General features: G+C 42.8%; 1 protein-coding gene across 2 annotated transcripts in view; it reads right to left on the minus strand.

Annotated features, from left to right (window-relative positions):
* Positions 1-4637: 4637 nt before the first annotated feature.
* The window catches only part of BCR (BCR activator of RhoGEF and GTPase), a 131885-nt gene continuing 118207 nt past the window's right edge, over positions 4638-18315 (minus strand). The window contains exons 19-23 of one of the 2 annotated variants that reach the window (XM_044989864.1): positions 15155-15294; positions 13573-13707; positions 12512-12617; positions 9521-9683; positions 4638-8215 (exon numbers count right to left, since the gene is read on the minus strand). In XM_044989864.1, coding sequence (XP_044845799.1) covers positions 8126-8215; positions 9521-9683; positions 12512-12617; positions 13573-13707; positions 15155-15294 — 634 coding nt within the window. In that variant the 3' untranslated portion in view covers positions 4638-8125. The remainder of the gene's footprint in view (positions 8216-9520; positions 9684-12511; positions 12618-13572; positions 13708-15154; positions 15295-18315) is intronic. The other variant, XM_044989865.1, reaches the window with a different exon arrangement.

The following is an 18315-nucleotide window of genomic DNA, read 5'->3' on the forward strand; positions in this document are numbered from 1 at the left end:
GGCATCAGTAGTTAAGAAGACTAGGCTTGCATTCATTAAGAGCCAAATACTTGTTCTGTTAACAACAATTGGAATTTTATTATTTACTTCAGCTGGAAAAGGATATGGCCTTAAGGGATTAGCTGAGTGGAAAGGGTCTTAGAGGTAATCTTAACAAAGGGTCATTGTAATAATTTAGATGGAGTATATGAACTAAAAGTGTTAAAGTAGCCCAGTCACTGTCCTACATTAAACAGTATTAATTAAACGAGGCCTGGGGTTGGGAGCTCCCCTTCCTGATTCAATATACTCCAGTCACTGTACAGCAAAGCCGCAAGTCCCTCCACTTTGATTTAAATATTGCCATCCGTATGCCCACAAACCATGGCTGTCTCAGTGTAATTTGCAAGATCCTCAGGTCAGGGACCATGTCTTTATTCTCTCTGCAAAGTACCACGTGCACCCAACTGCTCTACGCAGTAGTGTTAAATGACGAAGTTTATGGCTGGTTTAATTTTGAGGCAATACGCCTATAACAAGATTGGCATAGCCCTAAAATAAACTCTTCTTCACCTGTCACTGTCCGTGTGTACATCTCACAGCAGCTTCCATTTAACTCAGCAGTAATTGTAACCTGGGTCATGGAGTTCATTTAACCCAGCATCCTATTACATCTTGCAGTTATGAAGTGTCCACAAGGTAGCACGTGATAAAAATCCAAAGATTAAATCGTACATCATAAGCTTTTATCAAATGCCATTCACACATTATCAAATGCCATTCACGCATTCAGTCCAGCCTTCACGGCCCAATGTGTATTTAAATAAGACCAATGGAACTTGGCAAACACAGATACAAGAGATTTTATTTAACCTTGTGTACAAACAACGGCTAAAAAAGCCGTAGATTTTTATTTCCAAATACAGTTTTTGGATCTTTTTTTATGCCATTTATCTTCAGAAAATTTTAAAAAATCCAGCATGACCATTTTTTTATTTTTTCTCTGTTGCATTCTTTGGGCCTAATCCTGAGAGCTTTTGAGCCCAGCAAGTCTCATTAATTTCAATGGGAGTTACGTGTGCTCAGCACCTTTCAGGATTAGGGCATTTATTCAGTTTTTGAAAACAGAGCACTAATTGGGTATTGAAGCACTAACAATAGCGTTATAAAATGTCAAAGCAGAATCTTTAACATGAAACATGGTGGTATTAAACAATGCAGACAATATTAGCTCTACGGTGAAACTCAAATTACCCACCACCAATGAACAAGTTTCTTCTACACCTCATACTTTAGCACTAATTATATAATTTAATTGTATTTATATTTAAATAAATAGTTTTATTATCTGCTTTTCTTTGAACTCTGCATGGATTATAAACACTTGCAACAGTAGAGATAAGAACAAACTACACAAGTTACATAGGCAAGAGAAGGCTTGGTTTTTATTTATTTATTTAGCTAAACAGACACAGAAAGGACATAAATTTCACAATGCCCCATTCTGAGATTTTCTTTTTAAATTCACTGTTTCATTCTGACTTCCTCAGTTATCCAACATCCTTCTCTTCCAGTTTTAGTATTTCATAGTCACTTGTAGTATTAAGATCTTAGCTTGGATACTCATAATTGGAAACATCTACTCTGGTGTAGGTAACAGTTTTACCCAATGCTCCTACATTGCAGTTGTTGTGCAGCATTCTCAAGCATTTAAAAGTTGATGAGAAGCCCAATCCAAGACATCAGGCTGAGAGTATCTTAAGAAGGGATCAGGTAGGGGATAGGCTAAGAAGTACTGCTGTGAAGGATTTGCTATGGCTCTTTCTGCATTAAGTATTTGAAACTGTTTTCAAATAGTTTTAGTTTATCATGACTGATACAGTTTATGTCTGCACCCAAATTCATTACTGATTCCTCAATGGGCCTAAAAGGGAGGAAATGTGAGGTTCTCTTTGCAAAGATTGATGGTTGATGATTCCATTGGGCGTGGAGGAAGAGGTGGATTTGCTCCTCTACTGAGCAGCCAGTGAGGCCCACACTTAACTCCATACATCCCTTGGGAGAAGTGGGGATCTGGGGAATCAATAGGTGATCAAGGCCATATGCGTGGAAGCCCTGTCCATTATCTGTGCAGGAACCCCAGACTCAGAGTATCTTCCATGGCATCTACTGGGATAAGCAGAGGGGTGCTGCCACTTAGGCAACTCAACTCCCCTTCCATGCAAGAAGGTATGTTCCACACACACAAGGTCCCCTCCACACATAACTTAGGAGATAAGACTAGGCCTGTGATACAGCTGCTTTCAGAATCCAGGCTATGGAGTAGCTAGATGGTTAATCTGGAGCACATCTTGGGCTAATATGACTTAAAAAATAGCCTGTCTCCACTGGACTGAGAAACTGCTATAGCTGTTCTAACAGCCGTCATACTGGCAAATCCATGTGGAATGTTTTTGACAACAGTATTTGAACATAACTGTAGTTAGTACATAGCAAGCTCTAGAGCAGATAGGGCCCAAGACACTACTCCTGTGCTGGGGCACTTTGTTGAAGTACTGTAATTTTCAGACATGTTTAAAACATGGATCCTTAAGGGTGTAAATGCAACCAAACTGTCTTAATCATGTCTCTAAACAATGGTGCAGCCCTGCAAGTCCAAAAAAGTAGCACAGTTGGTCCAGTGTACACTCAAAGTCTAAACTGTCTCAGACATATCAGGGAACAGCCATACTATAACTGGGTCTGCCAGTATGACAGTTTATACACTGTACATGGACATTAAGTTGCTCAGATTTCTGCTAGAAAAGAGATGCTTCTTTCTCCTTCCAGGGTAGAAGGAAAGGCAAGGACATGGAAAGTATATGTATAGATCACCTGCATATGCATTATTTTACAATGGCCTCACCTAAGATTTCAGTACAGTACAGTAGTGCACAGAGACTCAGCAACAGGGATGAGGGGGGAATAGCATGAGTCACTGCCATATTTTCTGCTTGTTGGCAGTTCCATTGCTATGTTTTGTGTGCCCTAGAAAGGCAGACTGGACTTCCTAGAGATGTGCCCAGCAGAGAAGATGACTCAGGATGTTTGTTAGCCTCCATATCAAGGTTGTTTTGGTCCTACTGCTGTGAACACTTCACAATTATTGTATATTATGACATTTTATGCTCACAGTGTTGAGATTGGCTTTTTTTTTTTTTTTAATCAACTTCCAGGTGATTTTCTAATTCTGGACTGGGTTTTCTGTGCTTTTTTTCTCCCTTCCTTTTTTGTTGTTACAACCACTAATGTATAGAGCTCCCCCCCATATTTGAGGACAAGTAACCTATCATTGGAATGTAACAGCTTTCAGTAGCAAAAGAAAAGGATTACAGCACATCATAAGTGGTAGACTAAGTGCTGAATACAATAACGTTTTAGTTTACTGACAATACAGTCTTAGCTCAGCGTACGTCTGGGGGCATGAGTTTTTTCTGTGACTTTTAAGGAGAGGGGATCATTTTCTCTTTTGCCAGACCATGTGATTTGTGTGATTCCTAATCATGCTTCTCTCATGTTTTTATTTTTCCTTACTCAAAAATCAGTGGGGAGTGAGGGTAGATATTAATTATTATTCCGCTGTAAGAGCGTCCTTTAAAGGAGATTCCCTTTGATTTTGAGGTCAACCTAGGTACACTCAATGAAAACTTTTATATACTGAGCCTTAACACTCACTTTTCATTCTAGCTGTGTATGGGGAAGTTATTAACACTAAACCGGAGACCTCAGTGTCTTAATGCTAAGTAACTGATTTAGAAGACACATTTCTTCAAGGCACATAAGCACAATGTGAACGCTTCTGTCTTCCTGTAATAAAATTCTTCCTCCTTTGAAATTCTGAGTGGAAAAGGGAAAGGGCAGAGTTCATTTGAACATTTCAAATTCTTTTTTAAAAAAGTTTCCAAAGTAGGACTACTGCCCCCCAAATAATGTCACCTTAGTACATAAGTAGGCACTGAAATAAATGATGGACAGGAGGGTGTTATTTTCCCATTATTAAGATGCAGGTTTTAAGCACCTTCAAAGGCCATGGTGATCAATTTACACTTAAGCATTTTCAAGGAATGGCACAGTTGAGAGAAGTGAACACATACCATAATGCCTGTAAGTGTTGCAGTGGGTAATGAGCAAGTTAGGAGATCCTTTATACACTTTACAGAACATCATATTTGTTTAAATGAACCTATACAGAAAGTGAACATAACAGTGTATCCGTGGATCAGATTAGGGAACAGTTAAAATGAGTAAGTGGTGTAAAAATACTGCATCTCCATTAACAGATTCCACAGTTGCACCACCTAGTGGCCTACAGAAATGTTGCAGTTTCACATCACATGCTACATATTGATTGCGCTGTACTTCACTAAGCAACTGAAGCTCAGAATGAAGGCAGGCAGCGAGCATCAGCGAAGGTAATCAAGCATAGCTGTATTTTGCCCTTAGCTAATACATGAAAGTTAGCAGCATATAAAAGTACAGCCTGATTTAGCCTAACCACTATCTCACCTCTTTAAATTGTGCAAGAGTTAAATTCACCAGCAGCATTTCAATGACTATATTTCAATTTGGTTTCAAAGAAGACACTTGCCCCAATACAAAATGACACACAAACACAAAGATGAAACAGATCTAAGTAATTTTTATCAATCCTCAAAAGCTACTTTTCATGGTTTATTTGCCCATTTTACTCAACATGACTTTACTTTGCTGGTTTAAAAGCCTACTCAACATTTAAAATCAAATCAAATTGAAAGGAACAAAAACAAAGCTATTTCTGAATGAAAGGAGAGACTTGCTTTTTTTTTTTTTTTTTTAAACAACTGGTGATAGACAGTGCTCAAATCATCTGGAAAATCCTACGTGAATGTTCTAAGGTTTCAAATTAAAGTAGCTGAAAGCTACAGGCTTGGAAGGGTCTGGTAAATATGCTGATATCAAAAAAAGTATTAGCTCCCAACACACGTCACAATCAACTTTAGGGGAAAATGCTTGCCAGTTTTCTCGGTCACACCATCTGTGTTGCATCTTCTTAAATGTAAAATGGTTTTCTCAAGAAGTTCAGCTGTAAATATGAAGCTGTGGTAATCAGAAGGGATTTTGACCCAAGCTAGGTGGTGCCCATCACTTTTTGTTTAGTGTGGCTTAAGAATCTTAATGGATCACTAGGCAGAGGAAATAAAAATCCTTTTGTGAATTCTGAATTTCTGAAAGCACAGTCCATCTGTAAAGCTTACAACTCTAGGGGAAGCTCAACTACTCCATTCTCACATTTCAAATAAATCAACAGTCTCACCCTCATCATAGGATGTGCTATTTCTCCAGCCCAAAATTACCAGCTTTGGGGAAAACGTACACTCATACTCAACTGAAATAATTCGTGTGTTATGCTAAATTAACAACAAAAATTCTTCTCATCCACATGCCTGCATGTTAGATAGGGTTACAGCAGAATCAAGCATTGTAATGTACTGAAAAACTAAAAGCAACAACCTGTAACAGTAACCAAAGCAGAAGCAATTTTCTTATTGTTACACAATATAAATTGGTAACTTAATATTAAAATTATACTTCCTATATAAATAAAAATAAAAAAGTCAGGCAAAAGTAAATTGGCACAGTCATTATGGTATTGCTTTCCAGTTTAAACACTGCAAACTGCACCCACAGATTACAAACACCAAAAGGGGTAAATGATCACCACTGATTGGAGTAGAATTTTGAACTAGAAAAACCTGCAGTGCTGCTGCCTCAAAAATATCAAACATTTGAATTTTGTAAAGGAGTGGGTGGTTGTGCAGCTGACCAAGAGGATTGTTACAGAGCTGCTATTTAAAAACAAAAACATGTACATAAAAGCAGAAAACTATGGAGTGTGTTACTGGTCTGTAACCTTTTCTTGAGACAGTAAGTATCTTTCAGGATTGCCTAGTTTTTACCTTTAGTTTTACAAAAGGCCAAAAATTAACAACCAACCAACCCATTTTTAAACCAAGTTTTTGTTTCCCTTCACCCTCCCCCTGCAAGCACCTCCTAATACACACACTTTTCTGTCTCAGGGGTTCGAATAGCAAGGGGGTTTAGAAGCTGGAATGTAGCGAAAATACAGTCGAGAGATTTTCTAGTTGTACATTACAACACACATAGATTTGCTTCCAGACCTAAGAAAAGAGGGGTGCTAAACAATAGTAAATGCCTATAAGAATCCTTATAATAGCATGCAAAATGCTGAGATACTCACAAAATCGAAATAATTTATATTTTTCTTTTGAATTTCCCACTTCACAGTACAATAACATCTATTATGCAGCAGTCAATTATGTTGACTGCTAAATAGTTTCCCTTGTTTTTTTATTTTCATTTTCTTTTTTTCTCCCTCTCGTTTGGAAGATTCCTCTTATTTTTCTGAGCGGAGAGTTCTGAGACCTTCAGAAAATTCGGCATAACAAGATTTGTTTTTTTCTCTTTAGTATTCTTCCCCCCTCCCCATACTGCTTATGATTCAGCTACGCGTGTCGTTAATTTTAAAATTTGCTTTTCTCCCTCTTCTTTCTCTTGTCTTCAGACTGCCCTTTTCTTCGAGCCAGGGTGTTGATGGATGGTTGCAACTAAAGTGGATACTGCATAGTGAGGTGGGTAGTACAGGCTAAGGGAGACTCTGATGCAGCTGAAACCTCTCCCCAGATGCTTGGCACATCTGTTTCATGACCTGAATAGCCTCCTCTGGTCGTGAGACCATGCAGTTAGCTTATGCTTACAATTCCCAAGGCAAATACTGCTCCCACTTACACCCATGGAACTCTACTGACGTCAGTGTGGTTGCACAGGTGTAAGTGGAGTGGGTATTAGGTCCCACCTGGTGTACTGCTATGTGTGGCTTTATAGAAATTTCTGCACTGCTCTTAATTCCAACAGGGTCGGAATTTCTGAAGAATACAAAATGCTACCTGTTAGCAGATTGTCCATACAGTACATTGTGACATAGCCTATCAAAGTATTTGTAGCTATCAGAAAAAGACTCTTGTAGAAGCAACATACAAAGCTTCAAAAAATTCAAGTATCAAAAATGTCATTTTGATAAAAGTTTCGATTAAGCAGCCAACAAGAAAGACAGCTGTTGATTTTTTGTCCCCAGACACTTGAAGAGACTTCAGTACATGTTTGCAGTGCTTATTTTAGCACAGGTATTAACATCTATTTGTGTGGAGAGCTAGGCGTTTCCATTCAATTTCGAAGGTCCCAAAGAATTTAGCAACCATTTTTGGACAACACTGCCTCTGCGTTATAAACAACTAAGTGAGCTTGTTTGTTGATGGAATTAAAGTGCTCAGCCTAGTTCTCCCTGCTTTTCTTTCATGTACTGTACTTATCTGTTGTATAATGCAAGTGGGTCTGGCTCCTTTGACATCAAAAGAAAAGGTCAGAAGTGCAACAAAGAGGCAAGAAAAGGATACCCCCCTTTCCTAGAGTTTGTACAAACATTTACAAGGGAAGGGGTAGGAGAGAGACAAAAAAACAACAGGTCCAGTTGTACACAAAACTTCTAGTTTATTTTTTAAAAACCCTGTTCAAATCAAGACTTGAATTTCTCAGTGGAGGAATCAAAGATCCCCTTGCTGAATGATACTATTCTCTGTGGCCCAGAACAGTACTTTAAAACAGCAGTTATTAAAGACACACTTGTGATATAGCCTTTAATTCCCCTCTCACCCCAGAAGGGCATTCTGACAAGTGTTCGTGTAGAAAGCTTGAAGCTTCTTGATGATAGATTTCATCCCTAACAATGAGGAATACCTTCTCACCTTCCCAAGAGCAACAACCGCACTGTGTTGCATTTGTTCAAGTGTCTGTTGCGCCTTCTAGTGGAGCCTTTCAGCACAGCTCCATGTCCAGTCCAATTCTTCCCTATTCTATGGATCAAAACTAGAGGGAATTTCTCCTTATTCTTCAGCTTAGCTCTGTTTGACAAACAGCAGAAGCACTGAAGGCTATGCTTCCTCATGACAGGAACAGGCCAGTAATGTCTGAAGAAGAAACAGTTCTCCTGTTCTCAGAGTGGCAGGTTCACACCAAGAACAGTTGTACAAGCCCCCTTGTTGTGACCAGACTCCTACACCTCTGTGGAAAAGAGGATGCTTTGCCTTTTGCTGTCTGGGGTGGGGATAGTCTCCAACTGCAGGAAGTAAAGAAGAACTTGAACCTGGAAGAAGGAAGGGAGATGAAATCGTAAATCAGTCTTATATTGCCGTGCACAGTGTGATCATGAATATTTAGTAAACTTCAATGTTTCAGTGGCTCTCCCTTCATCCTACATGTTAAACTGAGGTACAGTGAAGCTGTCAATATTCCAGATCAGCCCAGTTTTGAAATCTTTCTGGATTACTAACTCACCTTACCAAAGCCAGAGAATCCAACAGTCTAACCTACTTAACTAGCATGCATATTGGAAATGCTTACAATGCCTTTTAGCAGCTATCAGTGGACAAAAAATTCTGGAACCAGCAAAAAGTCTCTCTGAATGTTGGCACACATGGTAAAGTGGAAGAGAAAGAAGCATTGTGGAAAGCACCAACAATTAGAGCTGACTGAATAACTGATTTTTTGGTTTGGTGGCAGTTTTGAAAAACTGGAAAAAAAAATCTGAGTTGGCTCGAACCAAATCAAATATTTTGGAATTTCTGGTGAATCACAAAAGTCCATTTTGGGTCTGTTCCAGAGCAGGGATTCAAACCTGGGTCTCCCACATCCCAGGGGAGTGTCCTAACCACTGAGCTAAAGGTTATAAGGAGTTGCCACAGCACCTCCTCCCCCTTCTTGTTTTCTTTCTCTCGCCATTTTATGACTGGGTGAAAATATCTGTCTCAAATTTGCAAACAAACAATTTCAGGTCAATTCAAAGAGAATTTTTCATCAGATAAACTATTTACATGAAAAATGTCATCCAGTTGTATCAATAATCCATTAGCCCTAGAACCAGTTACTAAGCCACTGTGAGATGTGTGTTACCTTGTCACCTAAGTACACACAGAGCTGGGATGAACAGTTGATGTGGGTGCACCAAAATGTTAGTGCTAGCAACCGAGTTGGCACAGAAATATGCTGAACTGTCTGAGCAAACACTGCCAAACTTGGTTTAAACACGGTGTTGAGCATCACATGGTTGAAAGTTGCTCGGTAGATTAATCCTATGGCTTGTTAGCAGGGTAGTTTATAGCACTGATTGTGCTACCATGATTTTTTAAAAATAATCCTCGTTCACACTGAACATGCTGTTCTAGTTAAACTGTGCTGGAAAGCCGGAAGAAGAGCTCTACATAGCTCAAAAGCTTCTCTCTCACTAACAGAAGTTCGTCCAATAAAAGATATTACATCACCCAACTTGGAAAACAACTATTAAGGATGGTTCTGCCCAAAGCCTCTTGGAATGACTGCAAGTAGCCCAGTTCTGGACAAAGAGGCTAAGATATTGTCTCTATCAGATTAATTAAAATATTTAGTTTTTTACCTGGGACATGACTTCTAGTGACCAGCTATCAGTCATTGTTATAGGCTGGGTTGGGTTAGCAGGAATCTTACTGTCCTTCTCTGAGGGTCTGAGCAGCGTTGGTCCAAAGACAGTTGCCAGGTTGTGCAGGGACATCTTGTTGATGCTCTCTCTCTCGGCAACCCTAAGAGGAAAAAACAATGGAGAAAGAGGGTGTTTCTACATTCTGTGGCTCAAAGAAACATTCCTATTAAGCAGGTTTATTTTTACCTACTTTTAAGAGGTTTTAGATACAGACATTCAATAAGCAACTATATACTACTTATGTCTCATTCATAGATTCTAAGGCCAGAAAGGACCATTGTGATCATCTTGTCTGACCTTCTGTGTACCACAGGCCATTAGACTTTCTCAAATGGTTTATTATTTGTATTATAGTAGTATTTTGGATTAGATGCTGTACAGTCATGGGGACTTGTCTAAGTGCACTATCTGTGTGGATCCTGCTGCCATGCTCTATAAATTCTGTAGTGTGCTTTAATCTAACCCCATTTCAAAGTGTGCAGCAGCAGGGTCCACACGGACACTAAGGGTATGTCTACACTACAAAATTAGGTCGAATTTATAGAAGTCGGTTTTTTAGAAATCGTTTTTATATAGTCTATTGTGTGTGTCCCCACACAAAATGCTCTAAGTGCATTAAAATCGGTGGACTGCGTCCACAGTACCGAGGCTAGCGTTGACTTCTGAAGCGTTGCCCTGTGGGTAGCTATCCCACAGTTCCCGCAGGCTCCGTTGCCCATTGGAATTCTGGGTTGAGATCCCAATGCCTGATCGGGCAAAAACAGTGTCGCAGGTGGTTTTGGGTACATGTCGTCAGGCCCCCCTCTCCCTCCCTCCCTCTGTGAAAGCAACGGCAGACAATTGTTTTGCGCCTTTTTTCCTGGGTTACCTGAGCAGATGCCATATCATGGCAAGCATGGAGCCTGCTCAGCTCACCATCACTGTACGTCTCCTGGGTGCTGGCAGACATGAGACTGCATTGCTACACAGCAGCAGCTCATTGCCTTTTGGCAGCAGATGGTGCCTTACGATTGGTAGCCATCATCGTTGTATTCCTGGGTGCTCTTTTAGCCAACCTCGGTGAGGTCGGTCAGGGGCGCCTGGGCAGACATGGGAGTGACTCAGCCAAATCATTCCCATCTTCTGTCGAGCACTCAGGAGATGACGATGGCTAGCAGTCGTACTGCACCCGTCTGCTGCCAGCCTAAGATGTAAAAGATAGATGGAGTGGATCAAAACAAGAAATTGACCCGATTTGTTTTGTGAAATCAACAGCCTGCTAAACCCAGGGTTTTGAGTTCAATCCTTGAGGGGGCCATTCTGTGTGACAGCTGTTTGTGTTTCTCCTTGATGCAAATCCACCCCTTTTGTTGATTTTAATTCCCTGTAAACCATGTCGTCAGTTGCCCCTCCCTCTGTCAGAGCAGCGGCAGACAATTGTTTCGCGCAAAACCAGGCAAGGAGGCGATGGCCACACTGTGACGAGAGTGATGAGGACATAGACATGGTCATAGACTTCTCACAAAGTACGGGCCTGGCAATGTGCCCTGGCAATGTGCACATCATGCTGATGAGCTCTGCATGGTCACCTGTGCTGATCAGTTCACCACGCTGGCCAAACAGGAAATGGAATTCAAAAGTTCGCGGGCCTTTTCCTGTCTACCTGGCAGTGCATCTGAGTTGAGAGCGCTGTCCAGAGCGGTCACAATGGAGCACTCTGGGATAGCTCCCGGAGGCCAATACCATTGAATTGTGTCCACACTACCCCAAATTCGACCCGGCAAGGCCGATTTCAGCGCTAATCCCCTCGTCGGAGGTGGAGTAAAGAAATTGATTTAAAAAGCCCTTTAAGTCGAAAAAAGGGCTTCATCGTGTGGACGGGTCCAGGGTTAAATCAAGGTAACTCTGCTAAATTTGACCTAAAGTCGTAGTGTAGATCAGGCCTTAGTGCATGGCACATTAGTGTGGGGTAGATTCACACCCCAGCTGGGTACTAAACCCAGATCTCCTAGACCAGAGCCTTAACCACAAGACCATCCTTCTTCTCTACAGATATGTTCCTTAGCACGAACAAAAAGCAAATACATGAATATTAAAAAAAAAAAAATTTCTTAAATGAAAACACTGTGCAGGTAATAAACAAGCTCATTTAATGAATACTAAGGTGCACTGAGCACTGTACCATAATCTGGTAGAAATTACAAACACACAAAAAGCACCATATAATAAAGTCCCCCTGAAAAAATGGCAAAGAAATAAGACCCAAAAAGGCATTTAAGCAAGGAGGAGGATAAAGGAAAAGAGACATCTAATTATGGCATGACAGTAATAAGCACCTTTGAAAATGGAAGGTTTAAAGATGTTAAACAGTTGGGAAGACTGATACAGCTAGGAAGGGAGAGTGAATTCCATATGGCAGGCCCCACACAGCAAGGAACAATCTCTTGCCAACACAAGATGTATTGTTGCAATTCCTAAAAGATGGGTGGTGTTAAAGTGCAAATACCTGGTAAACATACTCAAGACTTAAGATTTATGCCATTTCCTGTGTTCGGTTACTTCACTCACAGGCAAATGTGATTTTATGGAGAGAGAGAGAGAGGGTGTGTGTGTGTGTGTGTGTGTGTGTGTGTGTGTGTGTGTGTGTGTGTGTGTGTGTGTGTGTGTGTGTGTGTGTGTGTGTGTGTGATCATATTTTCACTGTAAAGATCTTTCTCATCCCTTCCTTGGGAAGGATTCATAATGGCTTCAGTAACAGTGAGCATGGGAAACAGGACGTAGCACTTTACCAGGCCTATTTTTACTCAATACAGAGCAAATTAAAATGAAAATCAGTGAAGGTGCTCTTTGAGTGACACAGCACATGTCCAAGAAAGGGGCACCTCTCTCCACGGCACTTGGAATTGATTTACACACGAAATGCACCTGTCTAAAGGGTCTCTGTGTTACCTTTTTAAATGGTCCAGAAGGAAAAGGAATGTCACGAGGTTGGGTTCTGGAAGTGAGAGCAGTAAGTTCAGCATGCAGCTTTCCTTTGCAACAGGGTCTGAAAGTGCTATGGGAGGAGAGAAAAAAAAATAAAGGACGGAAATGAGAGCTTTACTGACGGTGTAAGAAATGAGAAAATATGGGTGACGCTTAATGTGCTGCAATTGCATTATGGAGACAAGAGGCGCAGAGTTCAATCCAGGCACAGCCTCACTCCCCCTCTGAATTCAGTTCTCCCCTGTTAGACAGGTGATGGAGAATCCTTTCCTCTGTGCAGGAGACCACAACTGCATTCCAGACTCAGAACACTCAGGCCTTGTCTACACTACCTGGGTAAGTTTACCTAAGTTACGCTACTCCAGCTGTGTTAATAATGTAGCTGGAATCAACGTAGCTTAGATCAACTTACTGCGTTATCTACACCACACTGTGTTGACGGGAGATGCTCTCCTGTCAACTTACCTTAATCTTCTTGTACCGGTGGAGTACCAGAGTCGACCAGAGAGTGCTCTGCAGTGGATTTAGCGGGTCTTCACTAGACTTGCTAAATCGACCCCCATTGCATCGATCACAGCAACGTTAGTGTAGACATGGCCTAAGATGCCTCCCTTCTGGGTCAACACAGGAGAGCCCATCCCAAAGCAGATTTATCTCCTTTGGAGAGTGAATAGTACAGATACCACTTCAGGGCCTAAACAAATAGGATTTCTCTTCTCTTAATAGGTAGGTAATGTCTATCCTAGAACTTGAACTTTTCCATTCTTGCAGGTAAGTGAAGCCACTGGCCACACTAAAACCTGCACATAAGGCAAGATTCAAATTCTCTTCTGAGCAACTCATGAGCCAAAGAAATAGCCGCAGCCTCCCTTCTCTACAGTCTGTCACAGGGCTTCCTTCTAATATTACAAATATTATTTTTCATAATGAGTAAACCCCTTCCTAAGGCTTCAGGAGCAGCCTCTTAGAGAAGAGCATCGTAACACTTAGCACGATAGGTATCAATGATTTCTTCTATTACACACCAATGCCCTCAGCAAAGTTGGGGTACAGTTCGTCTGTGAAGAGGGGTTCAGGCAGTTCTCTGAAGTATAATTTTAATGTCCCTGCAATGGCATTAACATCCATCTCGCTCATCATCACGGACACATCTTTGTTGTCTGTAAGAGAAAGCAGGGAGACATACAGGTACTGAAGCTGGGTGGTCCTTCAGTCATTCCTTATTCTTGTTTTCTTTTTTGGTTCCCCGTTTATCCTTTATTTATCTTCTCTCCCTACCCAAGTAGCTGATGCTCATCACCTTTAGTCAGTCACTTTGCTCAGGTTGGTTGCTGAGTTCTCCATTTATATTATCCCAGTGCCACTTAATAGATCAGAGTAGCTATAACGTGACCACTTTGCAGCTAGACCCCCAGTACAGCCAGGATGACATCTAGCTTTACATCTGCTGGGAGGCGGGCGCAAGAAAACAAACTTAGCTTTACCTAGAGTTACTTCTGCTGTACCAGTGTCATGGGCTGGAGCCAACCACAGTGAAGTCAATGGGAGTCTTTCCAATGTCTTCAATGAGACCCAGATCAAGCCCCATATGAGGCTGAGCCAGTGTCAATTAAATGCTTTTCAGTTTCCTAATAATATGTTGTATAACAACTAACAACAGCCACTTCCCCATCTGGAACTCTCTAGTACAATCAGAAGCACCCCTCAGCCTCTCCCAATTAAGCAGAGTTCAAGAGACAAAAATCAAGCAATTTAGGTCAGAAATGTAAATTTTGTTAAACACCTCCACTCACCAAAAACAGCCTCATATGAAATGTATTTGCATTTACATAAAAATAGCATTTTTTAAAATGTAAATCATCCCTCCCTCCCCCATGGTGTTGGAAACCCAGAAAGCAGGTGAGGACATTCTTTAAAGTGAAGCAACAACATGAGCCCCTTTTGCATCCAAGAGTCTCAAAATGCTTTACAGAGTTCGGCAAGTATCATTATCATCCTATTTTACAGATGGGCACACTGAAGAACAGAGAAAGCTTTGCTTGCCTGAGGTCACACAAAGCATTAATGGGAAGCATTGGGAAGAGAACCCAGGAGACCAGACTCCCAGTCACATTCCAGTAACCAGAATTTTCTGCTTCTCTATCCAATCCTTTAAAAAAAATTTCTTAAATGATTTTGATGTTGCCGGTGCTCTTTTAAACAAGAGTCTCAAACAACCGTGGGGACTTCCTGTTAATCCAGAATTCTCATTGACATTGTGGAAAGGAAGACTGCTGATTGCTCTCATTTCCCCTGAGGAAAGTGTCTGCCGTTTACCATGGCAAGGCAAGGCAAGGCATGCAAAACCGCCATTTCAGGGCTGCTGGGAAGAATAATCAGCGCATTTCTCAATACAAGGGTCCATTCCACTGAATACCTCAGGTTAACATCTACAACTGGAGGACACTAATAAAACACACAGCCCGGGTAAGAGGATACTCCTTGCACCGGGGTCTCCACCTCTTCATGCTTCCTGGGCTACATGAGATTAAAATAGCACAGTAAACCTGAAAGGCGATCGTAACTCAGGAGATAATGCAAAGGAAAACCTCAGGAGCAAATACTTACTGACATCAAAAGCAGCTTTCAAAGCTTGGATATCAGTTGCAACCCCAGAGACACGGTAGATGCCCACCTCCTCCATCCCACGTCGCTCTATCTCCTCCACGCACTGGCGCACAATGTAAGGCACCTTTGATCTCTCTCTCCTTGAGAAAAACAGGAAGAAGAGTTCAGTACAGCATAGGCCGAGAAAATATGGTTACCAGAGTTACATTAGGCATGGGATAAGATGAGACTGCTTGAGTGAAAGGAGCTCTAGGCCACGATTTTCACAAAGGACTGAGTGAGCACTCACCCTATGAAAAGCCACCCCTTTAAAAAGTGTCTCAAATTGGGCACCCAAAAATGGAGACACCCAAAATCACTAGTCACATAAGTGTTTAGGAGGTGCAGACTAGCACAGGGGTAAGGATGGAAAAGAGAGTTACCTTTTCCGTAACGGGTGCTCTTTGAGATGTGTTGCTCATATCCATTCCGTATTAGGTGTGTGTGCTCACCACATGCACCGGTGCTGGAAATTTTTCCCTCAGCAGTATCTGTAGGGGACTGGCTCTGGCAACCCCTGGAGTGGCGCCTGCATGGCATAGTATAAGGGGTGCCACTGGCTCCCCCCACCCTCAGTTCCTTCTTGCTAGAAACTCCAACAGTGGGGAAGGAGGGCGGGTCATAGAATGGACATGAGCAACACATCTCGAACTGTCTTTTCCTTCTTTGAGTGCTTGCTCATGTCCATTCTATATTAGGTGACTCCAAAGCAGTACCCCTGGAGGTGGGTACGGGGGTGGTGGTGGGTGGTGCTTGTAACCCTTGGCTCATTGATAGGGCTGGTCCTGCTGAGGCTGGCACCCCTGGCTGTTGCGGTTTGAACCGTTTACACACCAGGACTGGGATGTAGACACCCAGGGTTTTCAAGGTGGCGCGGGAGTCCTTGAGGCCATGCAACTTGCTGTCTGTTTGCTCCTCAAATAGGGCCCACCATCAAAGGGTAGGTCCTGCAATGACTGCTGGGCCTCGGTGCACAACCCAGAGACTCACCACATGGAGATAGCGGAAGCCCTGGTGCAGGCAGCAGCATCAGTAGCATCTGATGCTACCTGGAGGGCCGCCCTGGCCACAGTCGTACCCTCACCAAAGACTGCTTGGAATTCCTTCTTGGAAACCTTGGGGAGCGACCCTTCGACCTTGGCATGGCTTGCCACATACTGAAGTCATATTGGCCAAGGAGGGCTGGTGGTTGGCTACTCTCAGCTGAAGGCTGGAAGACGAATAGATCCAGCCTCCTCGAGTCTTTATTTTTGGGGGTGGCTCTGGGCTTTCCTTGTGGTTAACCACCAAGGGAATTGAGGGCTGGGTGGGAGTATAGGTACTCAAGTACTTTGTACCAACCAAAGGGCATATGTTTGACCCTTTTAGAGATAGGGGCCAGGAAAGAGGGGATCTGCCCCAGAGCATTAGTGATTCTGGAGACCCCTTCATGAAGGGGTAGGGCCACGCTGGCAGGAGCTGAGGATATCAAACAGAGAGTCCAAGGGCTCTTCCAGTTCCTCTGCCTGAAGCCCCAGGTTAGAAGCGACTCTCTTCAAAAGTTCCTGCTGCACCTTGGTGTCATTCTGAGTAACTGGGTGAAGGGGCCCCATGATAGCCTTGTCTGGCAACGACGAGGATAATGCCGGTGCCATGGGAACCTCCACGTCCATTGGTGGTCCATCAGCTTGCTCCCTGGGTCCTCCTGGACCTGCGGAGTCATACCCCCACTAAAGCCTTGAGCACTGGAGGGGGATGGGATACCGAGGCCACTGACCTCTCCGAGGCTCCTGCCACCGATCGGGTAGCCTAGGAAGGCTAGTGAGCCGCCAGGGGTTCCACGGGTACCATGGCGCTGGCCACTGCGCTTGGGGCCATGGGGCAGGTTTCGGTACTGATAATATAGTCGGCACTGCCAGTACCAGGGCTTGTCCCGCAGTCAGGGAACCTTGCTCCAAGCTGGAGCTACCAGCAGAGCAGTCAGTACCGGGCCACTAGGATTGGGTTGAGCGATGGCTCTTGTCCGACCCATGCTGGTCGCTGCGTCCCGAAGCCGACCTGTCCGAGCAAGACTGTCGGGACTAACAAAGAGTTGAGAACTACTACTAAGGGTAACTAAGGAACTACTAACTATATACAACTATATTACAGGTTTTCAAAGTCGCGAGGACTGAGAACGAAACAATGCTAGCCGAAGCAGCAGAAGTTCCAGCACAGTCACTGATGTCAAGAAGGAATTAAGGATGGGGGGTGCCGGCGACGCCCCTTATACTGCACCATATGGGTGCCACTCCAGGGGGCACCAGAGCTGGTCCCCTACGGATACTGCTGAGGGAAAAACTTCCAGCACCGGTGCATGTGGAGAGCACACACACCTAATACGGAATAGACATGAGCAAGCACTCAAAGAACCACCTTGCTCCATGTTAGAGGGTTTATTTGACCAAATCCGCAAATAGATTCAGGAAAATACTGACATTGAACCAGCATCTTTCTATAGCCCAACACTATTAGAGAGGAAGAATATCCATTTAGGAAGTTCTGTAAAAACCCCTCCATTTTGAGAGCTCTGGGCTGGTATAAAAATGGCAGAGGATACTGGTTATTATGAGCAAATTATTCCAGTCTCAAGGGTTTAAAGTCAAGAACAGTCAGAGCTGGTGTCCTCTATAGCGAGACTACTCTCAAATGGCAACACACACATCTATGCTCCGGGCCAGCAAAAGGCCCATGCACTGTACAAGTCCTACTTTACCCATATTCTGTGGACCCTGAGCTGGTCCTTTTCACAGGGGGTGAATTCACTCTCTGTTCCTAGTTTAGGAAAATTTAGCAGCTAATTCCCCAAGAGCTTATCTTTTTCAGCAATAGGAAGAGACTCATACATCTCACAATAGCTGGATTCTCATGGTCATATGAAAACTGTCCATAGAGAGCTTGTTCCTTTGTTTTTCCTGAGTAGCTGATTTAATTTCTGTTTTTGTAGAGAGGTTATACACTGGCTCATCTCTGCACATTCAATCCCATGAAACCTCTCCCACTGAGGAGCTGCAGCCTTATAGAGAAGTAAGTATGGTGAGCTTGCAACGCAAGCAGGTGATTAGAGAATTCCTATGCAGCCCTTAGAGAAATAGGGGTCATAC

Source organism: Mauremys mutica, chromosome 16 (genome assembly GCF_020497125.1).
Source record: "Mauremys mutica isolate MM-2020 ecotype Southern chromosome 16, ASM2049712v1, whole genome shotgun sequence".
In the NCBI taxonomy this organism is placed as follows: Eukaryota; Metazoa; Chordata; order Testudines; family Geoemydidae; genus Mauremys; species Mauremys mutica.